Source organism: Natator depressus, chromosome 4 (genome assembly GCF_965152275.1).
Source record: "Natator depressus isolate rNatDep1 chromosome 4, rNatDep2.hap1, whole genome shotgun sequence".
In the NCBI taxonomy this organism is placed as follows: Eukaryota; Metazoa; Chordata; order Testudines; family Cheloniidae; genus Natator; species Natator depressus.
In genome coordinates this window covers 19,841,199-19,859,442 of record NC_134237.1, presented here as the reverse complement: position 1 = coordinate 19,859,442, position 18,244 = coordinate 19,841,199, and the positions used below count along the sequence as shown (strand labels likewise).

General features: G+C 40.9%; 1 protein-coding gene across 2 annotated transcripts in view; it reads right to left on the bottom strand.

Annotated features, from left to right (window-relative positions):
* The window catches only part of PTPN13 (protein tyrosine phosphatase non-receptor type 13), a 184,379-nt gene that overhangs the window by 14,860 nt on the left and 151,275 nt on the right, over window positions 1-18,244 (bottom strand). The window contains exons 27-40 of one of the 2 annotated variants that reach the window (XM_074950546.1): window positions 17,532-17,617; window positions 16,699-16,861; window positions 15,181-15,395; window positions 14,993-15,091; window positions 13,153-13,517; window positions 12,600-12,786; window positions 10,002-10,160; window positions 8,714-8,885; window positions 8,382-8,592; window positions 6,685-6,755; window positions 4,756-4,817; window positions 3,423-3,579; window positions 2,910-3,047; window positions 1,264-1,355 (exon numbers count right to left, since the gene is read on the bottom strand). In XM_074950546.1, coding sequence (XP_074806647.1) covers window positions 1,264-1,355; window positions 2,910-3,047; window positions 3,423-3,579; window positions 4,756-4,817; window positions 6,685-6,755; window positions 8,382-8,592; window positions 8,714-8,885; window positions 10,002-10,160; window positions 12,600-12,786; window positions 13,153-13,517; window positions 14,993-15,091; window positions 15,181-15,395; window positions 16,699-16,861; window positions 17,532-17,617 — 2,177 coding nt within the window. The remainder of the gene's footprint in view (window positions 1-1,263; window positions 1,356-2,909; window positions 3,048-3,422; window positions 3,580-4,755; window positions 4,818-6,684; window positions 6,756-8,381; window positions 8,593-8,713; window positions 8,886-10,001; window positions 10,161-12,599; window positions 12,787-13,152; window positions 13,518-14,992; window positions 15,092-15,180; window positions 15,396-16,698; window positions 16,862-17,531; window positions 17,618-18,244) is intronic. The other variant, XM_074950545.1, reaches the window with a different exon arrangement.

The following is an 18,244-nucleotide window of genomic DNA, read 5'->3' as shown; positions in this document are numbered from 1 at the left end:
GGGTGTGATTTTTTTTTTTTTTTTTTTTTGCTAAAAACCCTAGTGTGTGTACATCTTATTTTCTCCAGAGAACTGGTGTACGCTATATTGGGGAAAACACTTTTGGTGATATAAGCTGCATCTACACTTGGAGGGCTTGCCAGTATAACCATAGTGAAGACTAGGACTAGGAAGGAGAGATGGCCTGTCTCTAGTTCTACACATAATCAAATGTTCAGCATACTCACTTCCAAAACAATGCAGAGCTCAAATTCCATCAGGCGGAAAATCTGCTTGTGGCTCTGCTCAACATATAACTCAAGTGACAATCCCCTGCCAAGTCAGCCTATACCCGTACCCATACATCAAACAGAAAGCGAAAGGACAGAGCACCTGTGAGTTTTGCCCCCAAATGAAATATGTCGCATATGCATGAATAGAAGTAGAATACTCAAGAGAGGTAAGGAGCTTTTTAATTTTATTTTTGATTAACAGAGCCCAGGCAGTGTAAGCGTAAAAAATGTCAAGAGTGACTCACAACTGAGACCAACTTAGCCCAGCTGCTGGTGCCTTAGCCAAGGGGAGTCTCTCTTTTAGATCTCCTACAGAGAGGTTACAGATCAAGGGCCCTGGTGTTGAGTCACAGTTGTACCTGGGCCGGAAGTACAAACAGTGAGTGTACACTGGATGGGGGATTCTATTAATTGGATACATTTGCTGTGGAGTCTGGACATCTATTAACTGATGCAACATAGGACAACATGGGGAAGTGTAGAGTGAAGGTGGTATAGAATCTGTTTGTGAACATTAGTTTTTCTGAGCAGAAAGGTGAAGGAGAAGGAGCCTCAGATTTGGACTCTTTACAGATACTCTGCAAAATATTTGAAATGCTCTGATTTTTCCTAACCTATGAACTGAGGGAGCTTTCTGGCTAGAATATATGAAATAGCATTGGATTGGCATTTTATTATCATTACACTTTTAAAAACTGTTGGCTTTCATTGCTTCCTGCCAGGAACAGCAAACATAAATTTTCTGGTTTGTTCTCTTGCATGGTTAATTTCTCACAATTTAATTATTATACAGTATTTCAAAAAATTATTTCCATACTCTTGGTTTATAAACACTGTTTTCTGGAGGCCAATCAAATGGCAGTGACAGTTAAATTTAAAATGTTGATGAAATTATTTCCACAAATTCAGTGTGATCGAGGGAACGAGAAGTCAATGTAAATAGTCTAGGAAATCGGCAAATAAAGACACTGCCAACATCTTTTCATTTTACCTCTGGAAAGTCTTCAGGCAAAGATGACCCATCACAGTCCGTGTCTTCAGCTTTTTCTTCTGCCAGCTTCCCATTGGTCTCTAAAGAACCTGCTGGAGAAATACATTGGAAGACAGAGCTATACAGAAGTGATGTTATGGGTAGGTTAAGTGAAAATGCTCATATTTCCATTCAAATATAATAAGAAAAATAGTGCCTGCAGCTAAGAAACCAGAAAAAAATTGGTTCTAAGTGTACGAGACCTGACATTCATTCTTAACAACTCTTCACTGTCACTGCAGACTGTAGGACTAATGGTAAATTACAGGCCTGATTCTCATTTACACTAAAAGTCCTTTATACCACTTTGGCAGTGTAAAGCAGCCTTAAAGTGGGCACAAACTGCACTGGCACCCAGTAAAGTTCCCTTCACATTGCCAGATTGGTGTAAAGGGGCCTTGACATAAATATTAATCAGGCCATCGAACTTCATCATTCTTAGCACAGAATCAAAATTTGGGGTTGTTTAAATGTAGTTTAACTACATGCAAAAAGAAAAGGAGGACTTGTGGCACCTTAGAGACTTAGAAATTTATTTGAGCATAAGCTTTCATGAGCTACAGCTCACTTCATCGGATGCATTCAGTGGAAAAACATGGTTATTTGTATCAGTTTTGAGCTAATGCACCTACTATAAAAGGATTACAAGTTCTTAACCCAGCAACATGAGTCTAATTCACAGTAGGACTAGGTCTACACCTGGATTCTAGTTACTTCCTATATTAATGAGCCATCATAAAATTGAACAGGATAAAATCTGACCTACTTTAGCTATGTCACTGCTGCTACATCTCTCAGGTTTAGCACACCAGCCGTACTGCTGTATACAATGGGCCAGATCCCAGCGGGTGTAACTTTGGCAGTAATGGAACCACACAGATTTACACCAGCAGAGGCTCTGAGTCTGTAGTTTTAAGAGAATGTTAATAGATGAAAATAGGCCAGAAAGTTCAGGAAGGAGCAGAAGGACAAGGGTTAAAATAGTTATAAACTGGTGAGTGGTGTCTCAAATCTGGTGACCACAGTAACAGCCACCAGAGTTTGCTTTAATTCACTGAACTATGTGCAAGCCCCCAGTGATACCTCACAGGAGCAATTAGCAACCACTGTTCCCATAATCATGCTCATTTCAGTTGACGGTGATTATTCTTTTGTGAAGATAGAGCAGTAACGAAAAGGGAGTGCTGACTCTTGCAGCACTAGAAAGAAAGGAAACTATAAAACTTGCTGAAAATTAAAGGAGCAGATTTGCAAAGAAAAAAATATTTTATTTTTTCAAAAATTCCTGTCACAATTTTGTAGCCACCAGGGATGTAATTTGGGTGCCTGACTGCACCTGCAAACCAAGACATTTAAACATAATCAGTTCTACCCACAAACAATTGCAGGTACTAAAGCATACCCCAGAATTATTTAGAATAAAGACCAGATTTACAAAACCTGGACTTCACAGAAAGATCCTCTTATTAGATGCACCATCCCTTTAATCACATCTCTTGGAAAAATTCAGTTTGCAAGCTACTTCCATTCCACCACCTTCTGTTAGCTAACCAAAAGCCCATTCAGTGTTCATTTCCTGGGTTTAGCTTTTTGATGGCTTATGGTACCTGGCAGATGGTCACCTGTGGTTGCATTATTGAGATTTAAGAGGTTCTGGGCTTCCTCGTCTACAACATTCAACAGATACTGGACAACGTCATTGTGGTCATCCTCATCAAAATAGTCATCCTCCAGTATCTCAGTTTCTAGAAAAATAAAACAAACAACATGGGGGAAAGGAATATAAAAAGATTAATGCTTATAAAGGAAGTGAATGACAAAAATGGGGCATCAAGCGGATATTCTATATATTCTCTAAGATACTAATAATTATTGATGCTCCTTCCTTGACTATGCTACAGAATTCCAACTCTGATCCCATGACTCCACTTCTCCTTCTCTTGGCAAATAACTTGTTTAGGAGAGAATACAGGACCAGAAAAACACATTGTAGAAATGAATGTCAAGTTTAAGATATTCAAGAAGTTAAAATTGTCTTTTATTTTGAAATCTTTATTGCCTACTCGCTCTCCCACTCTTGAACTGAGGAGTACACAGATATTTAAATCCCTGCTCCTTACCTGAGTGATCACTGTTCTTGGAAAAATCGGATATCTGATTTGTAAAACCACTGAAGGGCATGTTTCTAGAATCAGTGAAGTTCATTAGCCCTTTTGCCTGATGAATGCTGCTTACTGCATTTGCATGAGAAACTCCTATCACGCTTTCCCCATTAACCTAACAAAACAAAAAGTAGCATAAGTTAGTTTTCTTTTTTAAGGGCTTGTTGTTTGTTCCTCTAACAGCCCCATTCTAACAGAGCATAGGGTACTACTCAGGAGTGCAGGCACAGAAATGCAGCCTTTTCATGCCTTCTACTCCATTAAGAAAACACGATTTAATCTTAGTGGTAACTTATGCTTGACATTTTTTTAAATTGACAATGTAACTGTACTATAACTTACAAACAAAATTAAGAAAAATGAAAATCAAGCCCGAATGTAAGGGGGAACTTCCTGACAGTGGAGATCTATTAGATTGTGGAACAGCCTACCAAGAGAGCAGTGTTGCTGCAATTACTTTCCTCTTCTTGTCCCTCAGACTGAGGCTATGTCTACACTGACAATTGCATGACAAAACTTTTGTCTTTCAGGGGTGTTAGCCCCCATGTCCACCGAAAGACAAAAGTTTTGCTGTAACAAGTGCCAGTGTGAACAGTGTGTTGTCAGCAGGAGCACTTTCCAGCCGACAAAGCTAACCTTGCTCGTTGAGGGTGGAAGTTTTTTGTCAGCAGGAGAGCCAACAAACAGCGGCTACACTGCACGATTTTTAGCGGCACGGCTGTGGCGACACAGCCACGACGCTAAAAGCTGTGTAGTGTAGACAAAGCCTAAGAAATAATTGTGAGGGATAGAATACTTGGCATTTATATTGTGTTCTCCATCCAACACTCTCAAACATTAATGATCTTAGCTTCACATCACTTGTACCTCTGTGAGGGAGGTGAGCATTACCTCCATTTCTCAGAAGAGAAAATGGAAGCGGAGAGAGATTAAATTACTTGGCCAATGTAACACACAAGCACTGTGAGGGGCTAGGAACAGAATCCAGATTTCTGAGTTACAGCCCTGTGCCTTGGCCACAAGACCAGTCTTCTTTCCTTAAATGCAGTTCTGGGCATTGGAAAAATAATTCCAAAAGCTTATGCACTTATTGATTCAGATCAACTGACAGCGCTGTAACTGCACAGTTTAAGATACAGAAATTTTGCCTTAGCTGGGGCTGGGTATTGATTATCTTTTTCTCTAGTTAATGAAAATTCCTACCAATAGGATTACATGCACCTATTTTATCAGAACTGAACAAAGGAAAATAAAGCAGCTGTGTTAAATATGGTTGCTTCATTTTATTTACCTTGGGGACATAAATATCAGGTGCTGTTTCTGTTTTGCCATAGTGATTTCCATGGGGATGGCCTAAACAAAAAAGAACAAATCGATAACCCTTTAAATAACAAAACGTTTGTAGTGAGCACATTATGAAAAAAGTATCAGGGGGTAACCATGTTAGTCTGTATCCACAAAAACAACGAGGAGTCTGGTGGCACCTTAAAGACTAACAGATTTATTTGGACATAAGCTTTCATGGGTAGAAAACCTACTTCTTCAGATGCATGGAGTCTCCATGCATCTGAAGAAGTGGGTTTTTTACCCACGAAAGCTTATGTCCAAATTAATGCATCTGAAGAAGTGGGTTTTTTAAGCTTGTGCCCAAACAAATCTGTTAGTCTTTAAGGTGCCACCAGACTCTTCATTGTTATTATGAAAAAAAGTTGTTTGGCAGTAAAGAAAAATATTTATCATTTGTTATGAAATGTAATATACTTCCTTCTGCTGACAGTTATTAAAAAGAATAACTGAACCTAACTGAATGGTGGAATAGTGGGGTACTTAACCACACTCATATCCGAATGACAGCATTTTAAAATAACATTATGTTTGCAGAGTTAGGAGAAATAAGAGACCATAATGGTATAATAAATAACCGAGTCTCCAAAACGACCATTGTTGATAAATAGTAATACCAATACAATATGAATTATATGGCACCAGGTGCAAGTGTGTCACTTTAGAGGAATATTGTAAAACTCCCACCTCCAAAGGTTTAAAATCTAAGGGCACGTCCCTGCAAACACATATCTCTGGATGTAGTGTATACCCAAGTCAATGAGACTGCTCGTAGTAGTGTTTTCAGGACCAAGCTCTAAAGAGACAATGTCTAGACAAGAGATGGCGGATATGAAACAACAAAAATCTAGTGCAAGATATTAACCTCTCCTTTCTCTTTAATTGGGCATTTATTAACAGTGATGTAACCTCACGTTCAGGGCGACTCTAAACCTCTGTCTGCCAGAAGCTAGGGTGGATCACTCCAACTGCCCTGTTCTGTAGATTCCCCCTGAAGCTCTGTTATGGGACAATGTTGGAGAGTGGATACAAGGCTTGATGGACCATTGGTCTGACCCAGTCTGACAATTCCTATGTCACACTACCAGAGTAACACTTTGCAGCTAGAACAGCTCCAAACACACTTTGGCAATTAAGAAATAAATGATAATACTGTGGGAAGTGTTATTTGACCATTACAAAACTTAATATCACACTGTACTTTTTTCAGTGGGTATAAAAGCTGTGTTCTTATTCATTGCCTGATTAAAAGATCTGCATCAAATTGTGTGCGGCATTCTGAGCTGATTTATGAATAACAGAAATAGTTATCTTGTATTGTGTGAAACATAGTAAGAAGATTTCGAGTATAATTCTTTGAGTAAACAAAGTGTTCAGGTATTATCAAAATTTGCCCATCAATTAAATGGAGATCTTTGGTAGCCCAGAAGACTATAAAAAACCTATCAAAGATATGAAATTAAAAAAACAAGACTACAAAGGAATAAGGGAGAGTAGAAACTGATTCAACTTTCCTCCATAGGCAAAGTGATATGTAAACAATACCACTGGAAGCACCAAATTATTTGTGTTGTATGTAACAATGCCAATATATTACCTAATCCAAGAATTTTCTAAAGCTGAGTACAACACTCCATTATGTTTAAATGGTTCTATTCTATTTCTCAGAATCTGTGACATTCTGTACTGTCTCTTATCCATGTCCTTATGCAAAGTGGCTTCTTAAATTTGTTGCAGAAGTTTGGCAAACCTTATTTAAAAGAATACCATGTATCCTGTTTCTGACAGGCTTTTGTAGGCAAAAGATAGATATCACACTTTGGTTGTCATTGATAGAAAGCAACTCATTTGCAGTAGGTAACTAAGAGATCCTTACCATTAGCTTTCATTAACTTTGGACTTGAGCTAACAGAGCCCCTGGACTTTGGAACCAATGGGTGACCATCTCTGCGATAAGAAGAAACACACTATATTTTTGATTTGTGAAAAGGAACCATATGTAAGTATCTATATAAGGGCAATTTCTTGTTGACTATTGTGCTTGACATAGTTAAGGCCTATTTCCTTGGACAGATTTGGAATAAGGTACCAAGAATATTCAATATCCCAATAATAGAAAGGTATTCACCAGATAATATCCTCGTTCATATCTATTTTCAGAAGAGGGAGAAAACTTCACTGGGCTAGGATTTCACCCCAGACTCATGTAGACAGGTGCGATCTAGTGGCCTCAGTCTAGGGCCTAAACCTGAGAACTCCTCAGTCCCTGCAGCACTTCAGAAAATCAAGCTTTCGGTGCCTGAAAGTTAGGCGCACAAAAGTAGTGGAAACTTGGTAATTCCTCTGCCTCAGTTGCACCATCTATAAAATAGGGATACCAATACCTATATAGCTACCTCTTTACAGGATTATTGCAAGGATTAAATTATTGCTAGTAAAGAGTTTTGAAATTAAAGGGTCAAGGATGCAGCTGCTCTGTGCCAACCTGGTAGCATAATCTGAACCTACAGCCAGGTTTGCTGTGCCAGGGAGGATTGCTCCAGCACATACATGAACCTAAGGAGGCATAGAGCCAATGTGTGATCTCTTACACCACTCCCCCTCCCTGCTTCTGATGTAGTACGAGAAAAGTGTGGCTGGAGCACCCCTGAACTACGTCAATCTTCATCTGCAATTTCCGTACTCTGTGGGTATCTCTACACTGAAGCTGGGAGTGAGCCTAACAACCCAGGTAGACCGACTTGTGCTAGCAGGGCTTGAATTAGTGCATTACAAATAGCAGTGTGGATGTGGTGGCTCAGGCTTTCAAGCCCACCAGACCCCCTAGGCTTGAGAATCTGAGATCCAGCCCAACATGCAGCTATTTTTAACACGCCAGCTTGAGCCGTGCTAGAGCAAGTCTGTCTATCTGGGCTGGGAGGCTCACTCCAGTTGGTACAACTTTCAGAGGAAAAAAAAAGAAAAATGTTGACAAGTTTGACAACTCTTTCCAAAACAATTAGGTTTTTTTTTAAAGGGCACTTTGATCCACTTAACTTATTACTAAGGCTAAGATTTTGTCACAGTTATTTTTAGTAAAAGTCATGGACAGGTTATGGGCCATAAATAAAAATTCACGGAAGCCTGTGATCTATCCGTGACTTTTACTAAAAATAACTGTGACAAAATGGGGAGTGGGGGATCACAGCGGATTCTGTGACTTCCATGACCTGTGACATAATCGTAGCCTTACTTATTACATACTTGTCCTACCCTGCTTATTACATAGATGCCCACACACAAGATGCGCATATATCAAATTTAGTCTTAGAATGCCGCTTATGGTGCAGTCCGCAGCTGGACAATTTTAGCCTCACTATGAGCCCAATCTGATGAGATACCGAGCACTCTCAACTCCATTAAGCCAACAAAATTGAGAGGACAGAGCACCCTAAAGGATCAGGCCTTTAAAAAAATAGCTGTCATTATCACTCCAATTGGTTAGCTATTGTGCCAGGAAAATGCAGTTAAGTGGACATGGCTACAACTATGTCAGTTAAAAATCACATGCAGGAATTAGCTTCCACAGGATACCTTGTCGCTTTCAGCACCACTTTAGGAAGTGACATTTCCAGGGCTCTTTTGGCTTCTTTCAGAGTCATTCCCTGTGTGCTGACTCCATTAATATAATGGATGATATCCAACGTACGGAGACTTTCCTCGCTGGCAGCAACTGACCTTGGCTTTATATCACTAATATACACCACCTGATAAAGGCTGTCATGACCTCCTGATATAGACAGACCTGTGCAGAAGAAAAAAAATCCTCAATCTTTTCTTTTACTAGTCAAGTGTGATTTTTTACAATGGGACATTGAAGAAAGGCATTTCACACAAGGGCAAACAGCCATACAATTTTATATTACCCAGCTCTTCTTTATGGCATGATAATGTAATATCAGGCAGCAAATGAGGCAACACTGGAATCTTTGGTAACTCCAGAACACGTCCAACCACTAATCTGACCGTCTTTGGCGCAGCTCGAAGAAAACTGACTGCATCTGTGTGACCCATGTTAGTGACATCCATGTCATTAACCTGAAAAGAGAACAGCAACAGAAAAATCCTCATTATGGTTACAATTAAGACAGCCAATGATACTAAGAAAATTCAGCTGAAGTCCCTGTTATTTGTATTTCATATTAAATGACAAAATATAAATGTTATAAATGACAGCAACTGCAATCTATGAGGTTATCCATTTCCACGAACAAACACATTTAATGGAAAATGGTAGAAGAAACAAATCCTGAACTAGCAATGTTAAAATAGTAAATATATTACAAAAAAGGTTTAATATATACCAGTTTACATAAAATGGAAGAATAAGCTTTTAGCAAGCCACGGCCTGAAAGCCAGACTCAGTCCCTAATCCACACTGGTTTATGATTTTATTCCTTACCTAAGGTTAAACGTTATTCCACAGGATTTAATTCCCTGATCTAGCAAAGACTGGCACTCATGCTAAACTCTATGTACTGTACTATGAGTGGTCTCATTGATCTTAGTGGAATTACGAACTGCACGTGGAAGTCTTTGTAGGATGGGGGCCTAAGAATGTAATTAAGCACATTCTTGTTCCACGACACCTTATAATGTTAGCATTTGCTTCAGTGTAGCTGTATTAATAGACTTTTTTATGTTCTGTTTACTGGAAGGAGTGTCACACAAGAATATTTATCCAAGCTTACCTGAACAGTTCCTCTCTGAGACTAGATGATCATGATGGTCCCTTCTGACCTTAAAGTCCATGAGTATTTTGAAAGGAACCCCTAACTGTAACCTAAAAGATCATATATACTGAGCCCAACCCTGTCTACTATTTTGCTGTCTGGAAGAATTACACAGATGTTAACAGCAAAATGCATTTAAGTGGACACAGATGTTAAGAGCAAAAGGTTTAGTGAACATTTGTCAGTCATGTTCCATGTGTTTTATTTTATACTTATATTTAAGTTGGTTCAACAACTGTTATATTATGAATTTCAATACATGCATTTAGTTATCAGCTTCTCATCCACACATTTGACTCCGCACACTACAGGATCCAGAATTCTTATTTTTCTGGTCCAAGGTTAGTTTGTTTCCTCTCTATTATCACACAGATCCCTTAATCTTGAGTTGGGTTTCACTATGAAATTCTACTCATCTCACCTTGATAAGCCGGTCTCCTGGTCGTAGCCTCCCATCACTTTTGGCAGGATCCTGAACAACGTCATGAATGTAACAACCAATGTTATCATTGCCTTTGGTCACTGTAAAGCCCAGGCTTCCTTTTTCTGATTTAGTCATGGTAACATGGAGTTCCACTTCCTATGGGAAAAACAGTGTTTTAAATAAACAGTGGTCTAGAATGTGGATAAATAGTGTATCCTCTATGAAACGCAGGGTCATCTGAATGAGCTGCTTTGATTAAGATTATTTAAGACAACACACTTCATTAACCATTTACTTAAATCAAACATAGGTTCTAATCCTGCAAACACACCTGTACTGAGGCTTATGTATTGAAATCAATGGGACTACTTATGCGCATAAAGTTAAGCATGGGCATAACGTCTTTTTTGCAGGATCAGGGCCATACTGAGTACATCAGGGATGGACAATCATTTTTGCGGGGGCGGGGGGGGGCACTCCATGCATTTTGGTAAGTCGTCACGGACCACACATTTCTACTATATTAATGGAGGGGGTACGGGATCTGGGAGGGAGTTTGGGTGCAGGGGATTGGGGTGCAGGAGGGGGTGTGAGGTGCAGACTCTGGCCGGGAGGCACTTACCACAGGTGGCTCCTGGCCAACGGCGCAGCAGGGCTCAAGCAGGCTGCCTGCATGCCATGGCCCCACGCCACTCCCAGAAGCGGCTGCGGCTGGCTGCTGCTGCCACGTTTCTGTGTGCCCCTTGGGGAGGAGGGAGGCAGTTGGTCTCCGTACGCTGCCCACACCCACAAGCACCACCCCCACAGCTCACATTGACTGGTTTCTGGGGGCGCGCAGAAACATGGTAGCAGCAGCCGGCCGCTTCTGGGAGTGGCGTGGGGCCATGGCAGGCATGCAGCCTGCCTGAGCGTCCCACTGTGCCACGGGACTTTTAGCAACCCGGAGGTCGCGAGGGGGCAGCCAAAGAGCCTGGTGGGCCGGACAGAAATGTTAGATGGGCTGCATTTTGCCCACCGCTGGAGTACATCAACTAGAATAAAACTGGGCACGAGAGGTGAAGATGCTCTCCTACAAAACGATAAAACGTCAGGTTTCCGTTACTAAACTGGAGTACTGTATTGTACATCTTGGTATTACACACATGCATGCCTTTTATATTATACATTTGTAATTTATATGCATTTTATGTTCTCTGTTTAGGATTGTGCTTTACTTGCACAGAAATTAACAGAACAAGAAGAAGAAGAAAGGATCAAAAGAAGAGATTAATAGTGTGATGATGAATTTAGCATTGATTTTTAAACCCTAGAGAATTGCACTGATAGGCTTGTCTAAATGGTGCAGCAATACGTGGAAAAGGAGTGTGATTTCTAAGGTGCACCAATGTTTTGTGCACCAACTGGCCCACGTAGACTCTGCTAGCACACAGTAAAAGTTCCCTACTGTCCGTTAACATAGTACTGTTTATGTGAATATGCACGAGGGAACTTCTGATGTGTGCTGGAGGGGTCCCAGCATGCTTTAGAAATCACTCTCCCCCCGCCCCCGGTCACATGCTTGTGTAGGATATCCCTTTGTAATGGACAGTGCTCTGGGTTGCAGAGAGGAAGACCTGTCTCTATTTTCAGCACTGTTTTTCACTCTGAATTGACAGGGAGCGAGAGAGACGGAGGTGCTTTGTGCTGCACAACAGCGTCCTCTGGGATACGAGGCAGCGATGTCAGAAGGTTCTCAGAAGAGTCTGATGCATTGCCTCGGAGGCCAAAAGACGTGTATCTGGGGGACAGACAGATGTAAAAGCAGAGGAAATGAATGGGATTACAAGGGCTCCAACCAGTCCGAGGGTAACAATGGGGAAAAATATATTGACAAGTAAGAAACTTAGCCTCAGAACATCATCACTACATAAAAAGAACGAGGAGTACTTGTGGCACCTTAGAAACTAACCAATTTATTTGAGCATAAGCTTTTGTGAGCTACAGCTCACTTCGTCGGATGCAATTGGTTAGTCTCTAAGGTGCCACAAGTACTCCTTTTCTTTTTGCGACTACAGACTAACACGGCTGCTACTCTGAAACCCGTCCCTACATAGTTACACACAGTGCCAAATCTTCAAAATATGGATTCAAACTGTACGTAAGAAATGTGTGCGTCCATCCATAATATCCACAGGGCAATGGAGCATTTAACTACCCAAAATTCTATGTATGCACAGGCAGTTATACAATCTGCACAGTTTTAGAGTCTGATTTGAAAAAAAACAACAACCCTGTTTTTTATTTAAAAGACTAAGTAAAACATTTGAATCTCTCAAGTGCCTCATCTATAACACATTTAGGGACTCTGTCTTAACAATGATGCCATTCCTATTGTCACAAATGGCCGGGCCACCTTCTATAAGTAGATTGTATGAGCGCCTTTTGCAAAACACATCCTCAGTTAACTATACATTTAAATTAGGGTAATTGTTCTAAGTAAATATAAATAGGATGCATTTTGTTACGGTCAAAACCATGGCTAAATAAAACCCCAAGAGGCACAATCTTTAACACATTTATGGCACAGAGAGAGAGAGAGAGAGAGAAAGTAATTACTGGTTCATATTCATCAGCATGTTTCTCAAATTGGTTGAGCAGTGATGTTATTTTCTCTCTTTGTGGAACTAGCTCAGAGGTGGTACTGATGTAGGCATCATCCATTAAACCAGGGGTAGCAATCTCAGTAATAGTTCTACAACTTGGTATTGGTGGCAAGTCCAGTGGTAGAGGAGATGGAGGATTACTACGAGAAGACAGGGAAACAAGAGTTTGAATGGTTTATAATATTTGAGGCAGACTTTGTTGCTTACATGATTAGAGCTCTGCAAAGACACCATGTTTCACTTCACAGGTATTCATGTGTGAACTCTGATATTTCTGCAAACATTTACAAACTTGATACAGGGGTCAAATTATACCATCCCTCACTGCCAAATCAACACAAGTCTTTGTCCCGATAAAATCTAGTCATTTTCACACCAAAGTCTTGAATTTTTATTAGTAGGCCTTATCATCCATTTTTGCAGACAAATTCCACCCTTTTGACTGTTCCAGGCTTGCAAAATCTGAGTATTTATTTTTGCAAAATAAGTAATATTTACAATCATACCTGTCCTCAAACTCTGGCTTGCTGGGAGTCTCATGAGCAGAGTAATAGATGGTACGAATTGCTTCTTCCTGGCTACAAGGATTTTCATACTGAGTGTGTGCTGGAGCCATCATTTTGTCTAGAGTTTGGTACAGCGCAGAATTCCATCCAGGGCTTGCTATCTGTGTTGGGGTCACCACTACCTCTTCTTCACCACTCCCACTGCTGTCACTGTAGCTGTCTCTCCTAGAAGGGGATTTTAGTCGCTTCTTGCTCTTATCGGTCACTTCATTTTCATCTGAGCTGTCACCTTGATCTCCCTTTGACGCACCAGAAGTTTCTGTGCTAATGTCTGGAAATATTTGTTGTGGGGAATGTATGGGAGTCTGCAACAAATGTAGAAAGAACGAGGAGTACTTGTGGCACCTTAGACACTAACAAATATATTTGAGCATAAGCTTTCGTGAGCTAAAGCCCACTTCATCAGATGCATGAAGTGGACATCTGTTAATCAACAAATGTGATGTTTAAGAAATCAGACTCTGGCTATAATGGTCATTTATTTATTTTAGGTTTGGCAGAAAATGTGTAAAGAATGCAGAAATAATCAAACACGTTTAATCAAAGGTTAATTGTATTTACTTCAGAAGTCAGCACAGTGGACCAAACTCAGCCCTGGTATAAACTCCACAGAGTTCAGAGTGAATTTAACTTATTTTCAGTAACACAACACGTATGTAATTTTCAAACCTGTGTATCTAGGTAATTTCAAAAGCACTAATTAAAATGGGAGTTGCGGGTGCTCAGCTCTCTAAGAAACTGAAACTGCCGGGAGGCACTGAGAGGCAGATCCTCAGCTAGAATAGATGGTCAATGACAATTTACACCAGCTGAGGATCTGTCCCCGAAAGTTTAAACATTTGGCTCCAGTACCATTTCCCAAAAAACTGTGTAATCACACTCCCATAAACATGATGTACCAATCAATGATGAGTATGGAAGCTTTGACAGTTCCATTTATTCATCCCATGGGAAACCTGTATGTTCACGTACTCACCCACCCCGAACACCATCAACCGCTTTTCGTTACTTTAATTTTCTCCTTTGTTCCTCTTGCCCTTTGTTTAGATTTGTATTGAGATGTCCACACACAGGATACAAATCTGTTTCTATTGTCATGTAAGAACAGTTTTTATCTGGTAAACAACAATAAAGTGACTTGATTTGAAGACTCCTTCCCAATAATTTTTTAAATTGTTCTTTGTTACTGAAAGCTACTCTACTAATGTGGACTCCTCCATCATGGAGTTCCGATTTTTTTCTGCTGCAGTATATACAGTCTAGTTTCCATCGACACTAAAATATTCTAAAATGGCATTGTGCTCTTTGGACTGATTTGATAGAGCCCTTTTACAAGTCCTCTTTGGGATCATGTATTTTAACTAAGAAAACAGGGCTGAGTTTTTTCCAGCTTGATGTACAGCAAAACTAAACTATAAATACTTGTTGTTATTAAATGGCAGTTTCATGACTAATTCACCACACATCTCACCGAAAATGTAACCCTCGGTGAAGCCAACTTAAAACTAACAATCAACATTACCAAGGAAAGTGTAGTTATAGTATTTTAAGCCATTTAGGAGCCTTTTTAAAAAAAATTGTACTATTGTAAATGTACAAGAGCCTTGTATTTTTTCTTATTTCTGTGAAATAGGCTGTGTTTCTATCTTGTGACTTAACACAGCAAACACATTGGTATGATCCTCTATTCCCCTGCCACCTCTCTTCATTTTTCATTTACACGTGCAACCAGTGTATTCTGAATAAGCAAAACTTAATGATCATATGCCATAGGCCTTACCAACAGAGAAGGATCAATTTCTGGTAGCATACCAGGTGGTGGCCTGCAAAGGAGGAGAGAGACTTCTGGGGATGTTCCTCTGAGTGCTGAGATGACCTCCTATAGGTACAGTTGATTTTGTATTAGACACAGGTCCCACTTGCAAGATATCTACTACTGACAAGTAAGGCAATAGAGAGAACTCTAACCTGCTGGGATAGTCCTTTTAACGAAGCCCCGTTCACTTTCAGGATGACATCCCCCACTTCAATCTGCCCACTTTCAGCTGCAGGCTGCCCAGGGAAGAGCTTTTTAACCCTCACTATGCTTGAGCCCAATTGCTCCAAAGTAAGGTTGTCTTCACGACAAAAACTGAACCCCAGGCCCGAGCTGTTCTTCAGCAACTTTACCTCAAATGTGTTGTCTGGAAAATAAACAGAAATAATAGACTACTCTCTTTTCCTACAGTACCCTCTCCATGAAGGCTGCTTATTCAGCAATAACAATCAGACTGCATCCCACCAATGATCACACTAATAGTTTGGGGTAGGGGGTTACCGTGTGTAAAAGTTTTGTAAGGAATCCCTGTGTATGATCGGTTTAGACAAAAAACATGCCATAATTATTCATGGTTTCTTTCCCTGCTGTTCTTCTCTTGGAAATGTCCACACTGCTGTATGTTATCCCCAAAATAGTAGTACCTGGGCGAAGCTCAGAGGACATTCAGGAAGGATGTAAGGGCATTATGCTGTAGAAATAATTGAGAAGTATAGAGGAGGAGGAACATTCTGGAGGTTGGCCATAATTAAGACTACGATTTAATGACAGATATTTTTAGTAAAAGTCATGGACAGGTCACAGGCAAGAAACAAAAAATCATGGCCCCGGTGACCTGTCCATGACTTATACCATAAATACCCCTAATTAAATCTTGGGGTGGGGGCGCAGCACCAGCGGTGGAGGGGGGAGCCCTGGGGGGGGGCCCGCGGCACCAGCTGCTGCGGGGGAGAGGAAGCCCCAGGGGGCCCGCTGCCGTGGGGGAGCCCTGGGGTACCAGTGGCTGCTCAGGCCACTGGGGGCCAGCCACTGATCCGGCTGCTCTGGGACCGCTGCTGAGAGCTGCTGAGCTATGGTTGCTCCTGCTGCCCCCGGGACCGCTGCTCAGGCAGTCCCCAGGGCCAGCCGCATCAGCCGCTGCTTGGCGCCTCCAGAGCAGTGGCTGGGGCTGCTCCTGCAGCACTGGTGTGACTGGCTGCGGGGCCACCCAAGTGGCTGGCTGTGGAACTGCTCCAGCAGTGGCCGGTGTGGCTATCCCTAGGGCCGCTGAGCAAGATTCAATCAGGGCCCAGGGCCCACTGGCTGCTTCATAAGTCACGGAGGTCACAGGAAGTCATGGAATCTGTGTTAAACACGGAGCCCTAGCCATGATCTATTACAGGAAGTAATGCCCTTCGTTTCAAAGGTGACCACTATAAATAGGTTAAGGAATGGTAAGGGAAGAAACTATTTAAAAAGCTGCTAAAATAAATGACTGAGACACCATTACAGGAAATATTCAAAAAGCATTTAACAACATGAAAGAGAATCTGTGTTGTACACAAGGCTTGGACGTGGTCACTGCCAGCCCTAACTTCCGTGATTCTTTTCACTGAAGGGTCATCTGGCTGTGAGAAAATGGAAGTTTTGGGGACGCTCTAAAGCTCAGATAGTTTTTCTCCATGACTGACCTTCAGTGACAAAGTTGTAGTCTTTGGTATTTGTCATTTTTCTCTCTGGTTTGTTCTGGGGCTCACTTTGTCCTGCCTCATTTGGAGGCGTGCACTGTGGTGTAATGGGAGCATGAACTTTGGCCACTGGAAGCTGCCCCTTCTCCAGCAACAGATGCACTACCTACACAAATACAACATATTCAAATTAGTTAGCACAAGCCACAAAAATACCACATTTTGCTGTATAGGGTCTAGTCTAATCTGTTCTGGGTAACTAAATTACACAGCCATAAATTCTACGGATTCATAAAAAAATCCCCCATAAATCACTGTAAGTAGCTCATTAGTTTGTTAAGAACTGCAAATGGCAACAACATCGACAATAACAGAGAAACAGAGCCACAAGATATCAACCAGACAGCATCTAAAGTAAATTCAGATCCCCCTGCCCCAATATTATGAGGCGTGAGAGATAATTAAAAAATGCCACTGACTACATTCTTCATACATGGGTCCTGCATCAAGGGAATCTGGAGGAAAAAGACAGTTTACAATATGTACTGGTGGCATCTTACTATTCCAGAGATTTAATATTTGTACATGCACTTCCATGCATGATTAGCTAAGGGCCAAATTCTGATATTTGAAGCAGCAGCCTTATGCCATGAATAGTGACATTCACTGAAATGGCACCACTATTGGAGCGAGGTGCTACTCAACATGATTAAGTATATGAGGAAGTGGTCCTAAGCAAGGAAGTGCACAGTGGAGAGCTCCCCTTGTCAGTTTCGTCTACTGTACTTTTACTCATAAGTTTATTTACCTAAGACAGGAGAAGAATATTATATTACCTGGCCAGTGTTTCTCAGTGTTTCCACAGCTTGTTTATGGGTAGCACCTTCCAAACTAATCCCATTGACAGAGAGCACACGGTCACCTAGAAACAAACAATGCATGATTTAGAAGAAGGAAGAATGTAATAAAAAATTAATTCATATAGAACACGCTTATAATCCATGCAACAGTGATCTGTTCATTTTTCAATGAACAAGGGCAGTGACTCGGGCAATTCCCCATGCACTGAGAGTAGAATAGGGCTTTTTGTTTCAGAAGTGTTCTGTAACTGAATTCCAACCCCAAAATCTAGGACCATTTTAATGCTCAAAGCAATGCTTCACTGGGAAATCTGGGGAGAAATATAATAACCCCTCATCTAACTGTGGGACTCCACTTCACAAAGAAGACTGACTTAAAAACAAAGACTGTCAGAGCTATTACAAGGATTTTCTGTACTGAGATACTTAGCATGTCAAGCGAGGAGGTCACTAATTGCACAAAGCCTCTTTCTCCTCTCTCTGGGCATAATCAGAGCAATTTGCTCCATTAAAGTGGAACGCATTAGAACGAAACACTGACTAAAAAATATTTTGTCATTTTTTTTCTCCAGTACAGCTTCCGCAGTTTCTTCAGATACTGCAATAGTCCCACACTTTGTCTTCCTTTCTTATCTCCTCATTGCACAGCTCTGTCAAATTTATAAACTTAGCACTTATTAATCCTTTAA